This window comes from Styela clava, chromosome 9 (assembly GCF_964204865.1).
Source record: "Styela clava chromosome 9, kaStyClav1.hap1.2, whole genome shotgun sequence".
NCBI lineage: Eukaryota > Metazoa > Chordata > Ascidiacea > Stolidobranchia > Styelidae > Styela > Styela clava.
In genome coordinates, this window is record NC_135258.1 from 4744539 (window position 1) to 4764308 (window position 19770).

The following is a 19770-nucleotide window of genomic DNA, read 5'->3' on the forward strand; positions in this document are numbered from 1 at the left end:
GTTCTAAAAATGGTCTAAAACGATTATGTATAATTTTTTTCAAGCCTTTGTTTACGATACCCTTACAAAAATAGTGTCTGCGCATCCAATCAAAGTACTTTCAAACAAATTGTTGTGATAAGACACAGTGCTAGCAATATATGCACTGACAACGCTTTCAGTTAAATGTCCTGGCTCATAATTTAAATGCCTTGCCTTGTTTTTCAAAGTTGATACTATTATTTTATTATCAGGTGGGCAAGTCGAACATATATCGGTCTAAGAAAGTGGTCCAAATTTTGTGCCAAAAGCTAGCTCTGACATGTCATCCAATTTCATTATGTTTTTCGACACATTTTCAGAGAAGTTCATGATGTTTCGCATATTAGAAATACTTAAATTTCAAACAGTCGACTTGAAAAATTGTTAATTTTGATTTCTTCCTCAGTTTGTGGTTTATGCCCCAAATCATTTGATGTGCATATGTTTGAGGAAGTATAGCGTTCAAAAATTTTTGCCAGAAGATTGTCATTATAGGCTCCTTTTCCACGACATTTTCCTCGCTTTTTGTATTTTGATTCAACCATTGAACTAGTTTTTGAAATTTGTTTTTGTTTTCTTTGATTAAACCCCTTATGTTTCATCAAATTGTTTTTCAATAATTTTTAACTGATCAACGAATCTATCAACAAAATCATCAAGGCCAGAAGCTGTAGTGTTACTGAAAAAAGTTTTTTTCATGAAACCAAAATGTTGTTCAATAGGGCCCTGTGTCCGGTTGTCCAAAGAAATGTTTTGCACAGGCCGCTTCTTTAGCTCTGTGTAAGATTTTGCGAATTGACTGAAATAAGCATTTTGATTGTCGGTGGAGGAATTTTTCATATGTCGTGAAAGGTCACCAATCATTAGAGCGGATGTAACTGAGATCCGGCTCAGCACATATTTAATGACAACCTGGCAAAAATTTTCATTATAAAGATGGGTTATCTTATTGGTATCATCACAATTTTTATGGGTCAAGTATGTTGATGAAGAATGAAAATCGTTAAGCATATCAGAATATCTGACATAAAACGGTGATCGTTCCTCTTGTTTTCTATCAACATCTTTTGTTGCAATAAAAAATTCACCAGAAGATTTAGTGGGCACATCGCCTAAAATTTCATTTCAACCTCATTATTGCATTGTTCCCCTACAAGTAAGTTTGAAATGGCATTTTTAACGCAGTCAGTATTTCTATAGCAATTGGTTATACAAAAAAATTTGCAACCATTTTATCGAGCTCACCCGGAGTTTCACAATTCAAAAATTTTGACATCCAAGTCATGGCGATTGTGGGATAGACAGGGAAATATTTTAAACACATAATTTGAGCAGCACGCATGACATGACTAAGACAATTTTGAACAACGGGCAGTTCCAAATCTGGTTTATTTGGGTTGCCAGACGCAATACGAAAGCATCTATTATAATAATCGACCCTCGTCTCTCCACAAAATGACTTCAAAACAGCATTCCACATCGCCGTACACCCATCTATCATTATTTACCGTTTTTTTATTACATTGACTTAATTCCGAGACTTGGAGAGCCTGAACCTGATCAAGTAAGAACTAATATCTATAGCTCGATGCCACATATGTACTTACAGGCAAAGAAATGTTGCCGCGGTACGGATTCCTAACCAATAAAGTGTAAATTTGAAAATCTATGCTTTCATTATCACGCTTGATGATGCTGCCTGTTTCATCAAAATAAACATGGATTCTTGCGACCTTATGGAATAGTACTTTAGTTGAGTTCTGCTCACAATTGTTGCACTGGGTGGCTCAGTCCCTATAAATCTGATTTACTTGTCCTTTCCCTCATTTTTTTAAATTTATGGATGTAAATTCAGTTTTCCTGAATTCTTTTTTTTTCTCAAAACGTCAGCTGAAGGGGCATTTGGAAGCCATAATCTCTTTCTGTTTGCGAAAGTTTGTCATAAGATTCATTAAATTGAACAGATGGGGGAATAAAACGCATTTTATTTCTTAAAGTTTTTCTGGCCTTCCCGCGAACATAAAGGCTGCGCTTGCACCCAATAAAGTGCGTTCGTTGACCTATTGGTTCAAAATGAGCCTCAAAACATTGCAGAGTTTTATAGAAATCTACCAAAAAGTTAACATCGCAACCACAGCAAGCGCAATGAGCGCACTGAAATTTTATATACCCCAAATGTGATGAAACAACCTCTGTGGGATTCAGTTTTATATTAATAATGGTTACGGGCGGGAGGTATGCAACTTTTATAAATTTTCTGTAATTCAGCTAGAATATATTCTTTTATTTTTGCGACAACCCCTGGGACTAAAACGATGTTCTGTCCGATCAGCCACAACTTGTTTCCAAATTTACGAGGGTATTTCAGATACACAAATTGACAGTGACAGTGCAAATTGACCTCTATGAATGTGCTAAAAAAACATTTTGAATTTTTGCTGGTACATGCATTTTCATTATGTTTTTCCTGAATGTTCAATGACACCTCTAGAGCTTCAGGTATGATATTAGGATTTTTGCATTCATTCAAAGGAAGGTTTAGGGGAAGGCAATCTGTTGCTTTGTTATCGGTTGTTTCCAATCTAATATCGACTGGTGGATTACTTTTTAATGTTTTACAAGGTGTTGTCTGTATGTGCTTGTTTTGAACTAATTGTGTATTTCTCTCACATTTAAAAAAAATCATGTTCAGATTTATTGTGCCCTTCTTTGCCTCCAGTAATATAACTCCCGGATTCCTTATCATGGAATGCCACCTTCGTTTCAGAACATACAAGTAAAACATTTCTCCAGTCTTTCTCACTAATATATTTCAAATGGTCTTTTTGAATTACACATTTAGGGTGATACCATTTTTTACATTCAACCATCATGTCATACCCAGTTCATTCACTCATACATTCGCAAAATTTTTGACCCTCATAGTCCGAAACATTAAATAACTCTGTCTTATCAGGACCGAGAATTCTGCATTCTGTGTTTGCCGATTCAAAAGAAATATTTTCACTTGGGAAATGTATTTTTTTACCATTCTCACAATGTTTTTATCAGTGAGTGCTTTTTCTCGTTTCGCAATGTATTCTAAATTAAGTGACTTGAGCTTTTTTTCAGAAAGACGTATTAGCTCAGCATTGACAAGAAAGTAATTGTTTTTCAAAAAATTTGATAACCTCAACATTCTATCACATAGCTTGGTTTTAGCCCAAAATGAACTGGAGGTTAAAAAATCAGTCTGATGTTTAGTACTGGTCAGATTACTAATGCCATGAATGACAAGATATTGCGCAATCACATTAGATATTTTTGATAAAAATTTTGCGTTTCCTGAATTCTGATTAGCCTTTGATTAGCACTAGAACAACGTGAGACATTTGACAAATACTTAGCTTTATCTTTTGTAGCTGGATCTCCATGTGCCTTGTGGTTACTCTTGCATCCTGATTCATTTTCTGTTAAAATAAAAATTATGTACAATCAATCAACTTGACATTCTTACTTTGAATAAATATAAAGACAACAAAATAGTGACATGGAATTTAGGATTTTGATTTGCTTCTAGTATCAAGGTGAATAGTCAATGAGACATTGATGTTTATGTATTGCTACTGACGTATACATATATTTATATATAGCACATGTTGTACGAGGTATATTCAATTTACAACAATCACAACAGCTGTTTACTTTGAGAAATTTTGCGCTTGAGTAAAGTAATTAAGTTAAAAAACCATTGAAAGTATATTGATATACTAGAACACGAAAAAATATATATGAGTTATAATTCACAAGCAACACTTAAATAAATGAACAAGATATTGCATATATGCCTATTGTGGGCACATGTAACACTCTTATAACAATACATACGGTAATTCAGAAATTTTTTTTATACCTGCAGTTAGGGAGTTTTTTTGTTCCTCCACAAACGTTTTGTATCCGTGATAAAATGCCTGTTAACAAACAAATATTTATTATTGAAGAATGGAAATTACCACACACTTGAAGACGAATAGTATGAAAAGTGCATTATAAATAGAAATTCAAAGCTATTAATTTTGATGCAATATCGTTATTCAATATTTTAAGAAAATTCAATTCTAAGTGTATTCAGTACCTTAATGAAAACCAGTCTGAAAATTGGGCTTCCTGGTATTGCAAAAGGACATTTCACAAAACTTTATCCTAGCATTCTAAATATTATACAGGCAAAAACAAATTTGCGGTAGTACAGGTGCTATTCGCTGTAGTTCGAATTATTTTTTAACAATCTACTTTTCTAGAAAATTGAAATTACTTGTTGGTAACATGAACATTATAAATTGTTTTAAATAGTTAAAAATACAGTTCCAAAACAGCTAACTTTTAAATCCATTAACATTTACAGAAATTAGCCCATGTACCAAAACTTCCATTAGACACTTCAGATAGGATACATACCTCTTTTACCAGTTGAGTTATATTTCCCAATGTGTGTACTTTGATTCCTGTTGAATGATGTACTCTTCTTGCGTGAGAACGAGATCACACAGGAAAATGTCGAACGAAGATTGTCACTAGTGGCTTTTACGTACGGTGACGGCAGCCGCCTTTGTATTATTGAGAAGTCTGTGCAAAATCAATTAAATAATTATTAAACTACAATGTCTTCAATACGATAAATTAGTAATAAAGTCCAGAATAAAGATAGCAAATAATGGAGAGGGTGATTACAATACGACCCTCAAAGTCATCAGAGTATGTTACCATTTACTCTAAATAAAACGAACACTTTTTTTCCTTCAAATCCAGCTTTGTCGAGGAATATTTTGCATTTTTACCATGACGCTCCTGCTGCTTAGAATAAGAGGCCGCGCTGGCTTGTTGTTTACAGCTGGTATTTCGGGAATTAGTGGCCATATCTAGAAAAAGATGTAGTTTGATGTATATACATTAGAACGTGATACACCATACATGCAATATACTCTAAAGCAGTCGTTCTCAAACTTTATGCGCTTGCGGCCCTTTATGCTTCTGTGAAGTAACAGCGGACCCCCAAAATTTTCAAACCGAGAACAGTTTGAGAACCACTGCTCTAAAAAGCACAGGCGACTAAAACGTCAAATGATCACTGTCTTGTTAAAAGTGAATACTTGCCAACTAATTATTTTTTAATAGAAGAAAAACTATTTTATTCCAAGTTGACAAACAAACCTTTGTGGTAATTGAATCCATTCTTTTCAATTGTGTTCAGAACGGAAGTTGTTCTCGGAACAGGAGTAAATGGTGTCTTTACTAAAGATGTGCCTTGCACCAAAGTAGGGGAATCTGTGGGCAACATCAAATACAAATTACTGACCAAAAGAAATCATCTTCACCAATATGGAATGAAAACTTAATAGTCTACAAGCGCCAATGAATTAAAATGCAATGCAATATAGCTTCGTTTTTTTTATTGAAATGCAAAATAAATCCTGATATTCAAAACACAACAGATAATTTGTCAAAGCCTCATTGACATTTACAGCTATTAGCATATATACCAACACTTTTATTTGAACGAAAATTGTCACTAGTGGCATTTACGTACGGTGTCGCCAGCCGACTTTGTCATATTGGAAAGTCTGTGCAAAATTAATTGAATAAATATTAAACTACAATGCCTTCCATACGATACATTAGTAATAAAGTCCAGAATAAAAATAGCAAATAATGGAGAGGGTGATAACAATACGACCCTCAAAGTCATCAGAGTATGTTACCGTTAACTATAAATAAAACGAACACTTTTTTCCCTTCAAATCCAGCTTTGTCGAGGAATATTTTGCATTTTTACCATGACGCTCCTGCTGCTTAGAATTTGAGACCGCGACAGAGGCAAAGGTGGCTTGTTGTTTACAGCTGGTATTTCGGGAATTTGTGGCCATTTCTAGAAAAAGTTGTAGTTTAATGTATATACATGTACATTAGAACGGTATACATCATACATTTATTATACTCTATAAAGCAGTCGTTCTCAAACTTTATGCGCTTGCGGCTCTTCATGCTTCTGTGAAGCAACAGCGGACCCCCAAAATTTTACTTTAAATGATTACTGTCTTGTCAAAAGTGAATACTCGCCAACTATTTATTTTTTAATAGAGGAAAAATTATTTTATTCCAAGTTGACAAACAAACCTTTGTGGTAATTGAATCCATTCTTTTTAATTGTGTTCAGAACGGAAGTTGGTCTTGGAACAGGAGTAAATAGTGTCTTTACTAAAGATGTGCCTTGCACCAAAGTAGGGGAATCTGTGGGCAACATCAAATACAAATTACTGACCAGAAGAAATCACCAATAAATTACGACCTGTTGCGATCATTTTGACATTATTTATTTGGTAATGATGTGTAAAGTAAATTGTGGAATACCATTCCTTATATTGTAAAAAATCACAAGGTAATCGGAAATGTCCGTAGCAGTTTTATAGCATAGATGACAAGTAATTAGTATGAACTATAATAAAAAATCGTACCCTATTAGTAACAATTTATCTTTTCAGGACTTCATTCCATTTAATTCAATAAAAATGAAAGTATCCATGACTGTTGATTATTTGTGAATAAATAAATTTGTAGGGTATCTAACACCAACCTTTATTCAAAATGTCCTGAACCTGATTTCCAACAACGCCAAATATTTTGTAAGACCCAGGTCTAAATGGACGTAGTCGTTGTTCGGCCAATTGTTTCAATTGACATCCAGACTATGAAAATAGATGGTTTCCAGCCTATTCGATTTCCCTACTTTATGTACGGGGCACGCAACCAGCCTGTGTGCCTGTTTGCGGTAGTATCATGAATAAAATAACCTGTAAAACATTTTCGAACACGTTAGTGGACATAACGATCGTTTCAATACTATGTTGTTTTTGTTCTTATCCTTGTCTTTGACGCAGAATTTTATCTTTATGAAAACGTCGCTTTTCTCTTTGATTACTGGACCAATTGCTTTGAAATTTCCATTTTTTTCAGAAGGCTATTACTTTTATTTATTTATAAATTTCGTATGAAATCTGACATTTCGTCCCAAATTTCGCTGTAATATTTCATCCATGGAAACACTGGCTGTCCAGGATGATTCTGTGAAATCCGGAATTTTTTTGAGGGTACCGGTAGCTGAACAACGTGCTCATGTATTTGAGCATAGCTCTCTTGCTTGTAATGTAATATTCAAGTAACCAGAATATCGAATAGTTTTGCGTTTACCGCTGCTGTGGGACTAAAGTCAACACATTTAACATTTCGGTTCGGAAATACGGCCCGTATACCTAAAAAAGTCGAGGCTTAATTCAACGATTCGCAAATAAAAGATAAACGTAAATATTTTCCCCCCAAAAAATGATACAAAAATTAAAGCGATTAATATTGCTGTTTTCCGAAAAAAAATTGAATAAATAAATTAGGTACGACAGTTGAGTAAGCAAGATATTTACCTTTTCATACACAAAAAATCGCATGATGTTTGCATTTGAATTTTTCGAGCAACGAAGCGGTAAAGTTGGCAAAATTTGCTGAATTTTTCGTTGTTGCGCAACTACAACGTGACGCCGTGCGTATCGTCGGCCTCCAGCTGTGCGTCGCGGTCAAAGTCTTTGAATGTGACGCCAGTACTTATCATATCGCTTATGCAATTCTTTTTGATAATGCCGTCTTCCTGCGATCAAACAAAATTTTAACCTGTACGTGGCATGATACGAAGATAGTGGTGTTGTTATCCACAATTCACACAAACCCCTACGTTATAAAGAAAGTTCGTTTAAAAGCTGCACGAAACGATACTAGAAGCGTGAAAACCCCTTGTGTATTGTAAATCACACACAGTACATGGGTGAGGTCGATCGTATGACTATGGACCAACGAATGAAAACCTATTTGTTCCCTCGAAGGATAGAATAGGATTTACATATTTATTCCAGGGGAGAGGAAAGCCGATAAGACGGCTTATCCATATGGCGAATCACGACCTCTCGTCCGGTTACCATTCCAAGTCGGGTATGAGATTAGTTATATTGTTTGTTTTCGGAAGCATGGACTTGGTGGTGGAGGAAGCCGTAACCGACCAGCGGTTACGTGAACCACCCAACGACGGCGAGGAGTCCAGCAATCCTCTCGCACATAACCCTCCCTGTATGGGATTCGAACCTGCGAACCCACGCAGAGTAATTAGAGGTGCGGTGGCGAGCGTATTCCTAACGCTTAGCCCGTTGAGCCACACCACTGCGCCGGACTAGAGTGGTATTTCAAAATCTTCGATGCTTTGATAAGCATTTGCATGGTAAATGCACATATTCTGTATAGTGGAGTCCGGAACGATGGAAAAATAAAACTTTTAAATAGCAACGGAAGCAACAACTATGATTGCACCTTTGTCTGTGTGCATTACGTTGACACATTCATGTCTCAAAGCTGTAGAGCCAGGATAAAATATAGCAACTCTTCCGAATTGATTCTATACTTTTTCCATTTCTTGAATGTCAGTACATTTTAGCAGTCATTTGAACAAATGAATATTAGTTATTTTTGCAATAAAAATTTTCAAAATAATAAAATGTTAAATATGTAGAAGCCTGTGGCCCAGAACTTGCCAGGAATAGGTTTTCCGCTGAAGTGTGTTCATTTCGTCTGTTTTAACTCTAAGTAGGATGTGGGTTCTATAATTTAAGTCTGTTTGTTATTACGCTGAGGTTTTAGGAAAAAAATATTAGATTCAATTGGTGTTGTAAACCAGGGTCGTCCAACTCGTGGCCCGCGGGCCATATGTAGAAGCATTTCTAGGTGTTTGCAAAAATAGCCTATCCAGACAGACCATAACTCGTCGTGTTGAAGAGCTTGTGAATTCTATTGCAGGAATTTTAATTGCAAAAGCGGGAAATTTTTTATTGTATTCCTTGGCGCTTGACGAAGCGCTGACATTAGGTTTACTGCTCAGTTGATGACTTGCTATCTTCTTGCGGGTAGTTAGTCATGATATAAAATTACCGTGGAAACCGCAGCCATTGCTCCTGTTAAGGGTACGACTAGAGGCATTGATTTTTTGAGAGTTGTGATGAAAATGATCAAGCGTCTTGTCTTGTCTTAGGCTATACTTTCGGGAATAACCACTGATGGCGCCCCGTCAATGGTTGGAAAACAATAGTTTTATTGTTCTAATAATTGTGAAAGTTTAATGTGAGGGTATTTTTTTTAATATTAACCTGTAGTAGTGTAGCAAAACTCAATCATAACTACCATGTCAAGTGGCCCGCGCAATTATTAATGAATTACATGTAGCCCTTCGACCAAAATGGTGGGCCGACCCTGTTGTAGACTATACCAGTAGTGGGAAGCATTCTATTTACGATAAATTGTTATTATTTTGATATTTCGGGTATTGCGCGTCAGCACTTCGCACTTCTGCCGCCCAGCTTGTTTTGCATCGGCTAAATCAACAAAATACATCAAAAATCGACTTTGCAAAGACAGCAAATTACAACAAAATTGGGTTCGCGTTGTCATCGCCATGGACCTTCCCCGACATCAAAACATCCCTTTTCTCAACCAATCACAAGCGAGCGGATGTAAACAAACATTCTCCGCTGAAAAGTCGCTCAAACCACTTTGGACGCGTTCCGCACAGGTTGCTGGCGGTTTAGGCAGATCTTTGTTCTTTTTTTTCGCTTTTTGTTTTCTTCACAGGGCTGCGATAATTAGAAAGCTGTAATACTGTATGTTACTTGTTGCAAAATCACGTTTTCGAAATCTGTATATCTATACTAAAAGGCTGTACCCGTTGCATGCACCTTACAGGTACGGTACTGTACAGGTCAACCAACTGCTATTTCGAACCAAAAAATAGTAGACAGTTACCGGTATGCTGATGCAATCAAGAGTACCGGTAGCCTACCGTATGTCTGTAGTGTCTCGCCTCCATCTTCAATGTTCTTTATCTCGCTAAGCTTTCCCCAAGGCAACACACGATATTTGCACACAAAATAAGAGGCTTTTACTGCTACAATTCAGTATGCACAAAAGTAACTGATACAACTTAATAAACAGCGAATAACACCATACAATAGAACCAGCACCCGCCACGCCGTCAATGTCCTTTTGCTCCCCTTGACATATATCCTTGCGCATTTATATCGCGCAGGACTAAATCAATCATGCAATTCATGACCATCGAACCATGAACACTACATCCCTCCTTTTGTTTCGAGTAGATGGTAAACTAGACTTATTTCATTACAAAGTCTTTAAATCTGGAAGGCAGTTTTCGTTCTCGCCTCGGACGCTCATAAGGCTGAGTAATTGATTCCTCCGAATTTGGCCTGGTCGCGTTTGGAGCAATTTGCGACTCTGTGGCTTTATTGTCAATTTCATTCTGGGCATATTTCTTTACAAATGTTGAATTGCGACAAAATTCTTTCCCATTTTCATCTCTGACTGTGACTTCCCCTCCTTCCTTCTTGACGACTTCACACGGAAATTTATTGAAGTTTGTCGACATCTTGTCAACTTTCTCTTGCTTAACGAGCACCGAATCTCCGACCTCAACATCTTGTAAAATTGATCTTCAGTTGTAATCTGAGTACAATTTCCCTTGTAGCTTGTTTCTCCAGTCTCTGTCTTCTTCGCCGATTATGTTGTACTTTGGGCTGATTTCTGGAAGCTTTGTTCTCATCTCTCGACCAAACATCAAATAATATGGCGATACTCCTGTCGTTGTATGCGGTGTAGACCTGTATGCAAGTAGAAATTTGTTTAATTCAGATTTCCAATCTTTATCTTCTACTTGAGCTATTCGTATGGCTTTCATTAAACTTCGGTTTTGTCTCTCCACCTCGCCGTTCGCTTGTGGCCACAATGGAGTAGTAGATTTATGTTGAATTCCATGTTCGCCTAAAAATGATTTGAATTCATTAGATACAAGCTGTGGTGCATTGTCAGTTCTTAACGTAAGTGGAATTCCGTAACATGAGAATATGGTGCTCAACGCTTCAATTATTTTCTTACTTGTTGTCGACCGCACAATTACAATTTCAGAAAAACGACTGTAGTAATCTACAATTACCAGTATGTTATCACCAGAAGGCAAAGGTCCTAAAACATCGGCTATCCAAGGTCCACTGGGTGGTCGTGTTCGCGTCATTGGTTCAGGCGGACTATACGAACTTGTTACCTGACATCCATGACATACTTTACATTTTCGTTCAGCATCACGATCAATGTTTGGCCACCACACTTTACTTCGAAGTCTATTTTTCGTCTTCACAATTCCTTGGTGTTCTTCATGTGCAAGCTCTAGAACACGTTTTCTGAGTATTTGTGGAATTACAATTCTCGTACCACGTAAAATTAATTGACCATAAATACAAAGTTCATTCTTCACATGCAAAAATAAATTACCACACTTTGACCAATTCTGTGATTTAACTCTTTGAACTCTGACGGCTCTGAGCGAAGTTACTCGCTCACCCTGAAGGTTCGCGTCGCCGTATTGGTAGAACAATAAAATAAGTCTAAATACTGGCTATTTGGCACGCTTATAATTTTTTACCAATTATAGGTAGCACGTTGTGTGACATTTTAATCGAAAGGAAATTTTATCGTGCATTCAGAATATATTTTCCATTTCGAAATACATTTTGTCAAAATTAATAAAATTGACCCTAATCTAACAGTGATTTTTCTGCATGTATGTGAGTTTTGGCTTAAAATTTTGTTATTTTGGTAAAAAATATACCGCCAATATTTGATATTCATAAAGAGTTTTTTATAAGCTTTTTGTTGATATTCGAATTATTATTGTGGCTGCCATATGACCAATTTTATATTTAAATATTTAATTGTGTATCATTGTGTCGGGTGAACAACTTCGATAAGCGGCCATGACGCACTGATTACGCAGCTACGCAAAAGTCGATCACGTGACTACCGTCATGAAGATGTTGATTTGTACGTTCGAAACGTATTGCGTGGCAAAATGCGCAAGATAACTTTCACGACGACGTTCTCAGCGGGTCATCGGTCGCCGAGTTTCGATATGATATTAACCCTGTATGGATTGAAGTACCGACGTCGAGTAATGCGTGCAAAATAGCGAAGTGAAGGGAAGTTAATATCGTCATATAAAATTTCACGTGGAAAATGTTTTATTCGCCCATCAGTATTTGTTCAAATATCAACCAAAATAAGTACTTGCCTGCTCTGCAGATCAAAATATCTGATTGTACGAATGTTAGGTGAAGCAAGTGGATGGATCAATATCTGAGAGAACTAATAATGCAGAAAGAGCAACTCTTATTCCAACAAGATCATATGCGTCGCCAGAACTAGATACCCTACCGCAAAATGCCAGTTCTAATAATAGATGCGTCGTATGCAGCAAAATTTACATTATTGCCAAAAAACCAATCCAGCTGCTAAAGACAAAGCGTTGCTGAAACGATGCGAGACAGTATATAAGTACAAATACTGTAATGAGTACCTATGTATAGATAACGAAACCAACAACCATAGGTATAACTGGCACAACAAAGTGCAATATTGGATTTAGAATGTGTCTTTTATCTGCATAATATTTTCATGTTCTTCATTGTTCCGGGCACAACAAAGTGCAATATTCAATTTTAAAATTTTAGCAAGCAGTCTTTCATGTACATACATTTTTGATAGTTTTTATTGTTCCGTTATTTGCTAATAAAATCACAATCTTGTTCATATTGCGTATACGTAACCACAACTTTAATGGGTCTAGAGCGTGCAGTCAAAGTCAAAGCGTAGTGCGAATTTTGAATGCGTAGCATCGGGTTAATTAATTACTTCCTGCGGACATTTAAATAATAACATCTCGACGTAACGTTATTGCGGATATCGTCACGTTTAGTTGCATTTGCGTAATATACGTAAAGTTGTGCGTGACGAGACGTAGCTCTCTTCAATGAGTACATCATCTTGACGCAGCGTTACTGTTAAATCTACAGATAATCTAATATATTTGGCCATAAAATTTGAATGGCTCATCGTTTCGTTTTGGCTATCGTTTGGCTATCGTTTTGGATACGTATATAAAAAGCTATTCAAATTCTTCACATATATTGCCGATTGAATATGTGGCTATTTAGGCAAGAAGTCGAAATTCTTTATATTAAATATTTGTTATCATACAATAATTTCATACGCACTTTCAAATTGCTAATTTTACTGAAACATCGTATATTAGAGCACCGATATTTACAATATAATTAGTCCCAATAACAAGCTTTCATGCAATCTAAAATTTATTTGAATACTCATTGTGGTTCTTGAGATACGAGATCATAAAGTTGATTCCTTCCGACACAAAAAACAAGCCGGTAAACCGGCTTGCCGGGGCACAGAGCGTACTCAAACAAGCCGGTAAACCGGCTTGCCGGGTTCAAGCGGTTAATGCAATCTCTCACAATTTGCAATTCAGGGTCTTTAGCAGATGCCTGCTCAATTTCATGTGGCGTCAAAGCAATCGGGCAACTACTTTGCACAACCATTCGTATGAGGAAATCATATTCCGCTGTTCTATCACGCTGGCCAGGCGCATTAATACGAGATAATACATCAGCAATATTATTCTTACCCGGTCGGTATATTACCTTGAAGTCATACGCTTGCAATCGCAATACCCATCGTTCAATCCTTGCTGAGGGCTTTGAAGTTTTAGAGTATATGCATTCCAAAGGTTTGTGATCGGTTTCAAGTTCAAATTTCCTGCCAAAAATATACAAGTCAAATCTCTCACATGCCCACACTATAGCTAAAGCTTCCTTTTCCGTCTGGCTATATCGTCTTTCTACGTCTGACATTGTCCTCGAAGCATACGAAATTACTCTCCAAATTCCGTCTTGCAGTTGGGTTAAAGCGGATCCTAGTCCTGTCGGTGAAGCATCTGCAATTATTCTTGTCCTGCAGTCAGATCTGAAATAAGCTAATGTGTTTGCATTAGTTAATGAACGTCTCAATCTTTCGAATGAATCCTCACACTGCTTATCCCAATCAAATTTAGAATTTTTCTTAGTCCATGCACGAAAAGGCGCAAATTTAGAATTTTTCTTAGTCAATGCACGAAAAGGCGCTGCAATCGAAGAAAGGTTTGGTATAAACTTTGCACAATATGGAACAAGACCCATAAAAGATTTTACTTCTCTGGCATCTTTTGGTCGTCGTGCATTTCTTACTGCCGCCACCTTTTCCTCACAAGGATCAATACCTTGAATTGTGAGCTTATGACCAAAAAACTTGATCTCAGGAAGTCGAAATTGACATTTCATACCATTCAGCGTTAGACCGGCTTTGTCCAACTTATCAAGAACATCAAATAATCTTTCATCATGTTCCTTCACATTCCGCCCATGGATAATGATATCGTCCGCTATGTTTGCGATACCCCGACAGTTCTTCACAACGTCTCTGATTATTTGCTGATACTTTTCTGGTGCAGATGATAAACCAAACATAAGTCTTTTGTATCTAAAAATTCCAATTATTAGTTACGAACGTTGTGATATATCGGCATCTCTCATCAAGCAATATTTGATGAAACCCCCATTTCAGATCTAACTTCGAAAATACGGCGCTTCCGCTCAAGTCGTGGAGTAAGTCTTCAACAGTCGGTATAGGTTGTCTTTCACGGAGTATGGCTTGGTTAGCTCGGCGCATGTCAACACAAATTCTAATATCTCCATCCTTTTTATGATCTACAGTTAAAGGCGAAATCCAGGTACTTGGACCTTCATGCGCTTTTTCGATTATGTCTGCTTTCAGTATTTCATCTATTTTTGCATCTACTTTGTCTCGCAAGTCGCAACGCATATGGTATACGGCGCAGAGGTTGAGCAATTGGTTTAACAGTTTTGTCAATATTCAAAGTCAATTTGTAATCTTTTAAAAGGCCAATTCCTTCAAACAATTTTCTATACTTGGAAAATATATCAGAATTTGAAGTATCAATAGTTTTGGAACTCACTGCATTCACGGGCCCCACTCTTAATACATTAAGTTTTGTTGCAGCTTCTTTTCCTAACAAAGTTTGACAATTGCCTTTGACAACAACAAAATCAGTCCGACATTTACTTTCATTATTCAAAACGAAAACATTAGCAGTAAACGTACCTAAGACCTGAAGTGGTTTAGTACTTCCATAAGCGTAGAGTGATGGTATCGAGCATTTTCTCGAATTACACACAATTCTCTCACTCTTCAGCCATTCCCAAGTATTGCTTCCCATGAAATTTCGGCAAGCACCCGAATCAATTATTACATTCGACAAATTAACTCCTCCAACATTTAAAGTAATTATTCCATCATGGTAGGAATTGTGATCTCTCACGGTGAATGTAAACTCACTATTTTCGTCATTCGAACAATCAACACAATTCGTATCATTCAACCGCTTACCGTTTTTATTTATTCTCGGTTGGTTTCGGCATCGCTCATTATGTCCTTGTTGCCGTGCAGGTTTACCTCGAAATTTACCACATCGAACTTTGAAATGTCCCATTCTTCCGCATTTTGAGCATCGTTTACCTCTTGCTGGGCACATCTTATCCCTGGAAAAATGTCCGATTCGGCCACAAGAGTAACATTCCCTTTCCTTCCCTGTAACAGATGTATAACGGCTTGGATTATTTACTAAATTCACCTGGTGCGATTCTGCGTCAGTTTCAATTGCTTTTGCCTGATGATCAACAGCTTCCATTGCCCTTGCAATTTTCAGCAAATCACTCAATTCGAGATTTTCCTTTTCGAGAAATCTTCGTCGCATGGAATTGGACCGACAATTATCAATCACTTGGTCCCGTATGTGATCATCTTCTTTATCATCGAAGCCACATGTTGTTGCACTTTGACGTAACCTACAAACAAACTGATCGACCGTTTCATCACTGGCCTGTTTAATTTGCCTGAATAAATGTCGTTCAAAAGGAATATTGGATTTCGGAGTAAAATATTCATCAAGTAAATTTAAAGTTTCGGTAAATGTTTTTTCTTCATCGAGTCCCGCTAAAGTATAAAAAATATCTTGTACCTTCACACCAGCGGTGAACAAAAGCAAAGCTTTCTTGGAGCTATCTTCCGTCGTTCCCTTGGCCGTCAAATATAATTTAAATGAACGTCTCGAACGTTGCCACCGTTGGGAAATACCGTGCGGGTCTCCATCGGAATCAAATGGTTGCATCGTTCCAATGTTATTCTGCATGATCTTAGATGGCTATATTCCTGCTATATAGAATAGATCTGTTTCAATCAAAAAAGTTACCAACGATTTTCAGCAGGTCTTCGCCAATTGTAATTCGATATCTTCAATATCCTCGTCGCCAGTTGTAGTGTCTCGCCTCTATCTTCAATGTTCTTTATCTTGCTAAGCTTTCCCCAAGGCAACACACGATATTTGCACACAAAATAAGAGGCTTTTACTGCTACAATTCAGTATGCACAAAAGTAACTGATACAACTTAATAAACAGCGAATAACACCATACAATAAAACTAGCACCAGCCACGCCGTCAATGTCCTTTTGCTCCCCTTGACATATATCCTTGCGCATTTATATCGCGCAGGACTAAATCAATCATGCAATTCATGACCATCGAACCATGAACACTACAATGTCAGTACGGAAGAATTCGCCTTCAATACGATGTTGCATTTTTATTAAACAGAATCTACTAGTGAATTATTTGGTAGACTAACTATGTGTAAACGCTGCGCATATGGTATTTGCCAGTCTGACAACCTGTACGGTACCCCTGCCGTTCAAATGGAGTAAGATTTGTGCCTTTTCCGAAGCCACATATTGACCGCCAAAAAGCAATGAGGTGGATAAAGGAATGCAACAGGCCTCACAGTCAATTCAACCTAGGAAAAATTACCTATAATATATATTCAATATGTTAATTCTTATATGAAATGAATTTTTATACAAGCAATGCGTTCCATCATGCATTTTCATGGGGGCGATTAACCAACTGATGAATACTCTGACCCCATATCAGTTTCTTATCGCCCAACAAAAAAGTACCATCAAATTGTGAGGTATGGATTACTTATACCATAATTTAACTTTGGATCACAATTTAACAGGAAATATCACGAGATACTTCATTTGATACAGAGACATGGGAATCTGACGAAATGGGAATCTGACGAAAGTGAGGAAGGATTGTCAAGGATCTAACCAGATCTGCCCCCAGACTCTTTAGTTGAAACTACCTCAAGTGCCGCTTATGAAAATGACAGCGCTTTGTCAGACAGCACAAAAATGTAAGCAAGCATCATCATCATCATTTTATTTTAGTTCTCTGGCATAAAACAAAACAAAAAGCCAACATACAAACAAAATGCAGAGAAAACTGGAAGTCGAGCATAACTTAAAATAGATTTCAAAAAGTACGCGGCTACCCACCAGAAAAAGAAATAATAATAACAAAAGGGCACGAAAGAATTAACAAGATTCAGAATCGGGCAACACTTTTAACGTAATTCAAAATGAGAAAACACATACTTCCTCCAGCATTGGTGTCATATTTGCTAACTGTAAAAATGATGAATGAAGAAGGAAAATTAATATTAAAGACTTGGGACTTCATGCAGAATCTTTTACAATCCATTGGTGATAAAATGATGTTACTTTATAGAGTATGCTCCGAATGCATGCCATGTCCGGTGTGACCCTGGTGATAGCAATATCTTTTTTTGTGCGGACTGCAAAGTCACACCAAGCTGCTCCTGATACCAGAAGTTGGCCCTGCAATTTGTAGCAACTGTGGTGTGTGATAAATACTTATTTTGCATTTATCACTGTCATATAAATTGCAACTTGTTCATATTCATCTGATAACTTTAGAACCGAACAAAGTGGTGGGTGTTTGCCCATCTGACTATATAACAATGAGGTAACGTTAGTGCTCAGTGAGCGCATATCTTCCATATTATCAGGAGATGAAACCAGACAGCTTTAATAAATTAACTCAGCAGTAAAAGCATTGTGATACATTATGTCTGTCACTGGAATTGTGAAATGAATTTAATTCTATTATTTTGACGTTCCATTGTTGTGCCTAAAAGCATATATCTGGTGTGTATTTTTATCCTATACAACACAATATCTGGAAAACTGTATAATTTGTAGAAATTTTTTTGGATTTACTTGCTTGTTCCTTCATCATATGTTTTTTATAATCTGTTATATTCTATTTCTACACTGAATGAATAAACTATATTGTAAAACCTATCTTTCAATAGTATATTTGCACTCATCAGGCTGAGCTAATAAATCTGTGTTTCTGTGATACGACATAAACTTAAGTGCCCTCACCGTGCCTAGCATTTACAAATTGCATCAGAGACTTGGTGACCATCCAGCGACACCACTATTTGAAGATGATGTGGTGGCAGAGACTCCTGAACTTATCTATAGCACTTGGCTTTGAAATCTAGCGTTGAACCAAGATGGACGACTGAACCATCATGAATGAATCTGAAAAAAAATATTCACCTGTTCAAAATTACAGATTGCTGTAGTTTGTGCAATGTTTCCAGAAAATGTATTTAAAAGACTTTTGAAACTGCCCCTGCATTTCATTTGTTTCTATACTAAACCCGGCAATGTGAAGGCGGAATAACGTTAATAATAGATCACTTGACAATAGTTTATAACTTCAGAAGCACGAAAATACCGCCATCGCCAGTGACATGCCATTCGAAGGCTTTTAAAACGAGCAACTTACCACTCTATCGCCCTACACAAGCCTGAATATTTGCAATGTTTGTCTGAGCGATCAAAACAATAAAGGTCAAAGGTCGGGGAAAGGTCCATGGGAATACGGGGTCAAAGAGCAGCATGCCACGACGTTTTGATGAAATGCCTCGTGGCGTCGGGCTTAAACCAGAATTAGTTAAGTAACCGTTAAACTAGGTTTTTGATCTCCGGTTAACTTTCGAAGTTAAACCGAGTTCAACTAATCCGAGATTAGTCCTAATCCAGGTTTAAGTTAAGTGAGCTTTTTGATCTCCACCCTTATTGTCCATCGCTTTGTTCTCTCTGCTGGCGCCACCATGTCGCCATAATCGTGCGCCGCGTGATAACATGAGTTACGTCGTCACCGTAATCGTGAATCGTGCGTCGACGTGACCCGTAACTTCGACGAAATTAAATTACGTAATTTAATCGTATGTGCACAACTTTTTTTGTAAAATTCTCCGGTCTATTTTGCTCATTTTCACAGAATTTTCTAAATAGCACTATAGTGGCCCGTAGCAGCGAAAGCGTGAAGGCTAGCATTTCGCAGGTCGTTAACATTGACATCGCAAATTTTGCTACAAAGGTTAATAACAAACAATTTGTTACCTTTGCTTCGACGTATACTTGTCCCACGAGTCCACGACATTCAAAAGTGAAAGAAGGTCATCTTCTATAACTCTTACATGAGAAGCGCACGACCCCCTCAAATCGTTGGTACCAGGGCAAAAATATTTAGATCCACATTTTTGAATACTGTGCCATGTGAAATCTCGGCAATTTCATGTGAAAGTTTTCCTCCAGGGATCGTGCACACAGAAAAATTGAATTCGCAGCTCTTTGAAATAACAACTTTCTGACAAAACAATAACACAAAATAATAATAAGATGTTAAACCTCAATATTATTGAGATCCGTAAGCGAAACACCTTCAACTTTTTGTACTGTTATAGTTTCACCCCGCAAATATCCTCGGAATG

General features: G+C 37.1%; 1 protein-coding gene and 1 long non-coding RNA gene across 2 annotated transcripts; both read right to left on the reverse strand.

Annotated features, from left to right (window-relative positions):
- Positions 1–9998: 9998 nt before the first annotated feature.
- LOC144427374 (uncharacterized) lies at positions 9999–11207 on the reverse strand. Its single transcript, XR_013477936.1, has 2 exons — positions 11090–11207; positions 9999–10757 (listed from the first exon to the last, which is right to left on the reverse strand). It is a non-coding gene; the product is annotated as an uncharacterized LOC144427374 (long non-coding RNA).
- Positions 9999–16249, reverse strand: LOC120347834 (uncharacterized). The gene is made up of 2 exons (XM_078116523.1): positions 14324–16249; positions 9999–13978 (listed from the first exon to the last, which is right to left on the reverse strand). Exon 1 carries the CDS (start codon positions 16247–16249, stop codon positions 14819–14821), a length of 1431 nt encoding a protein of 476 aa, XP_077972649.1. The 3' UTR covers positions 9999–13978; positions 14324–14818.
- Positions 16250–19770: the final 3521 nt, after the last annotated feature.

Bases quoted from the DNA above. Each gene is read 5' to 3' on its own strand.
- LOC120347834 (XM_078116523.1), bottom strand. From the start codon at position 16,249: ATGCAGAATAACATTGGAACGATGCAACCATTTGATTCCGATGGAGAC.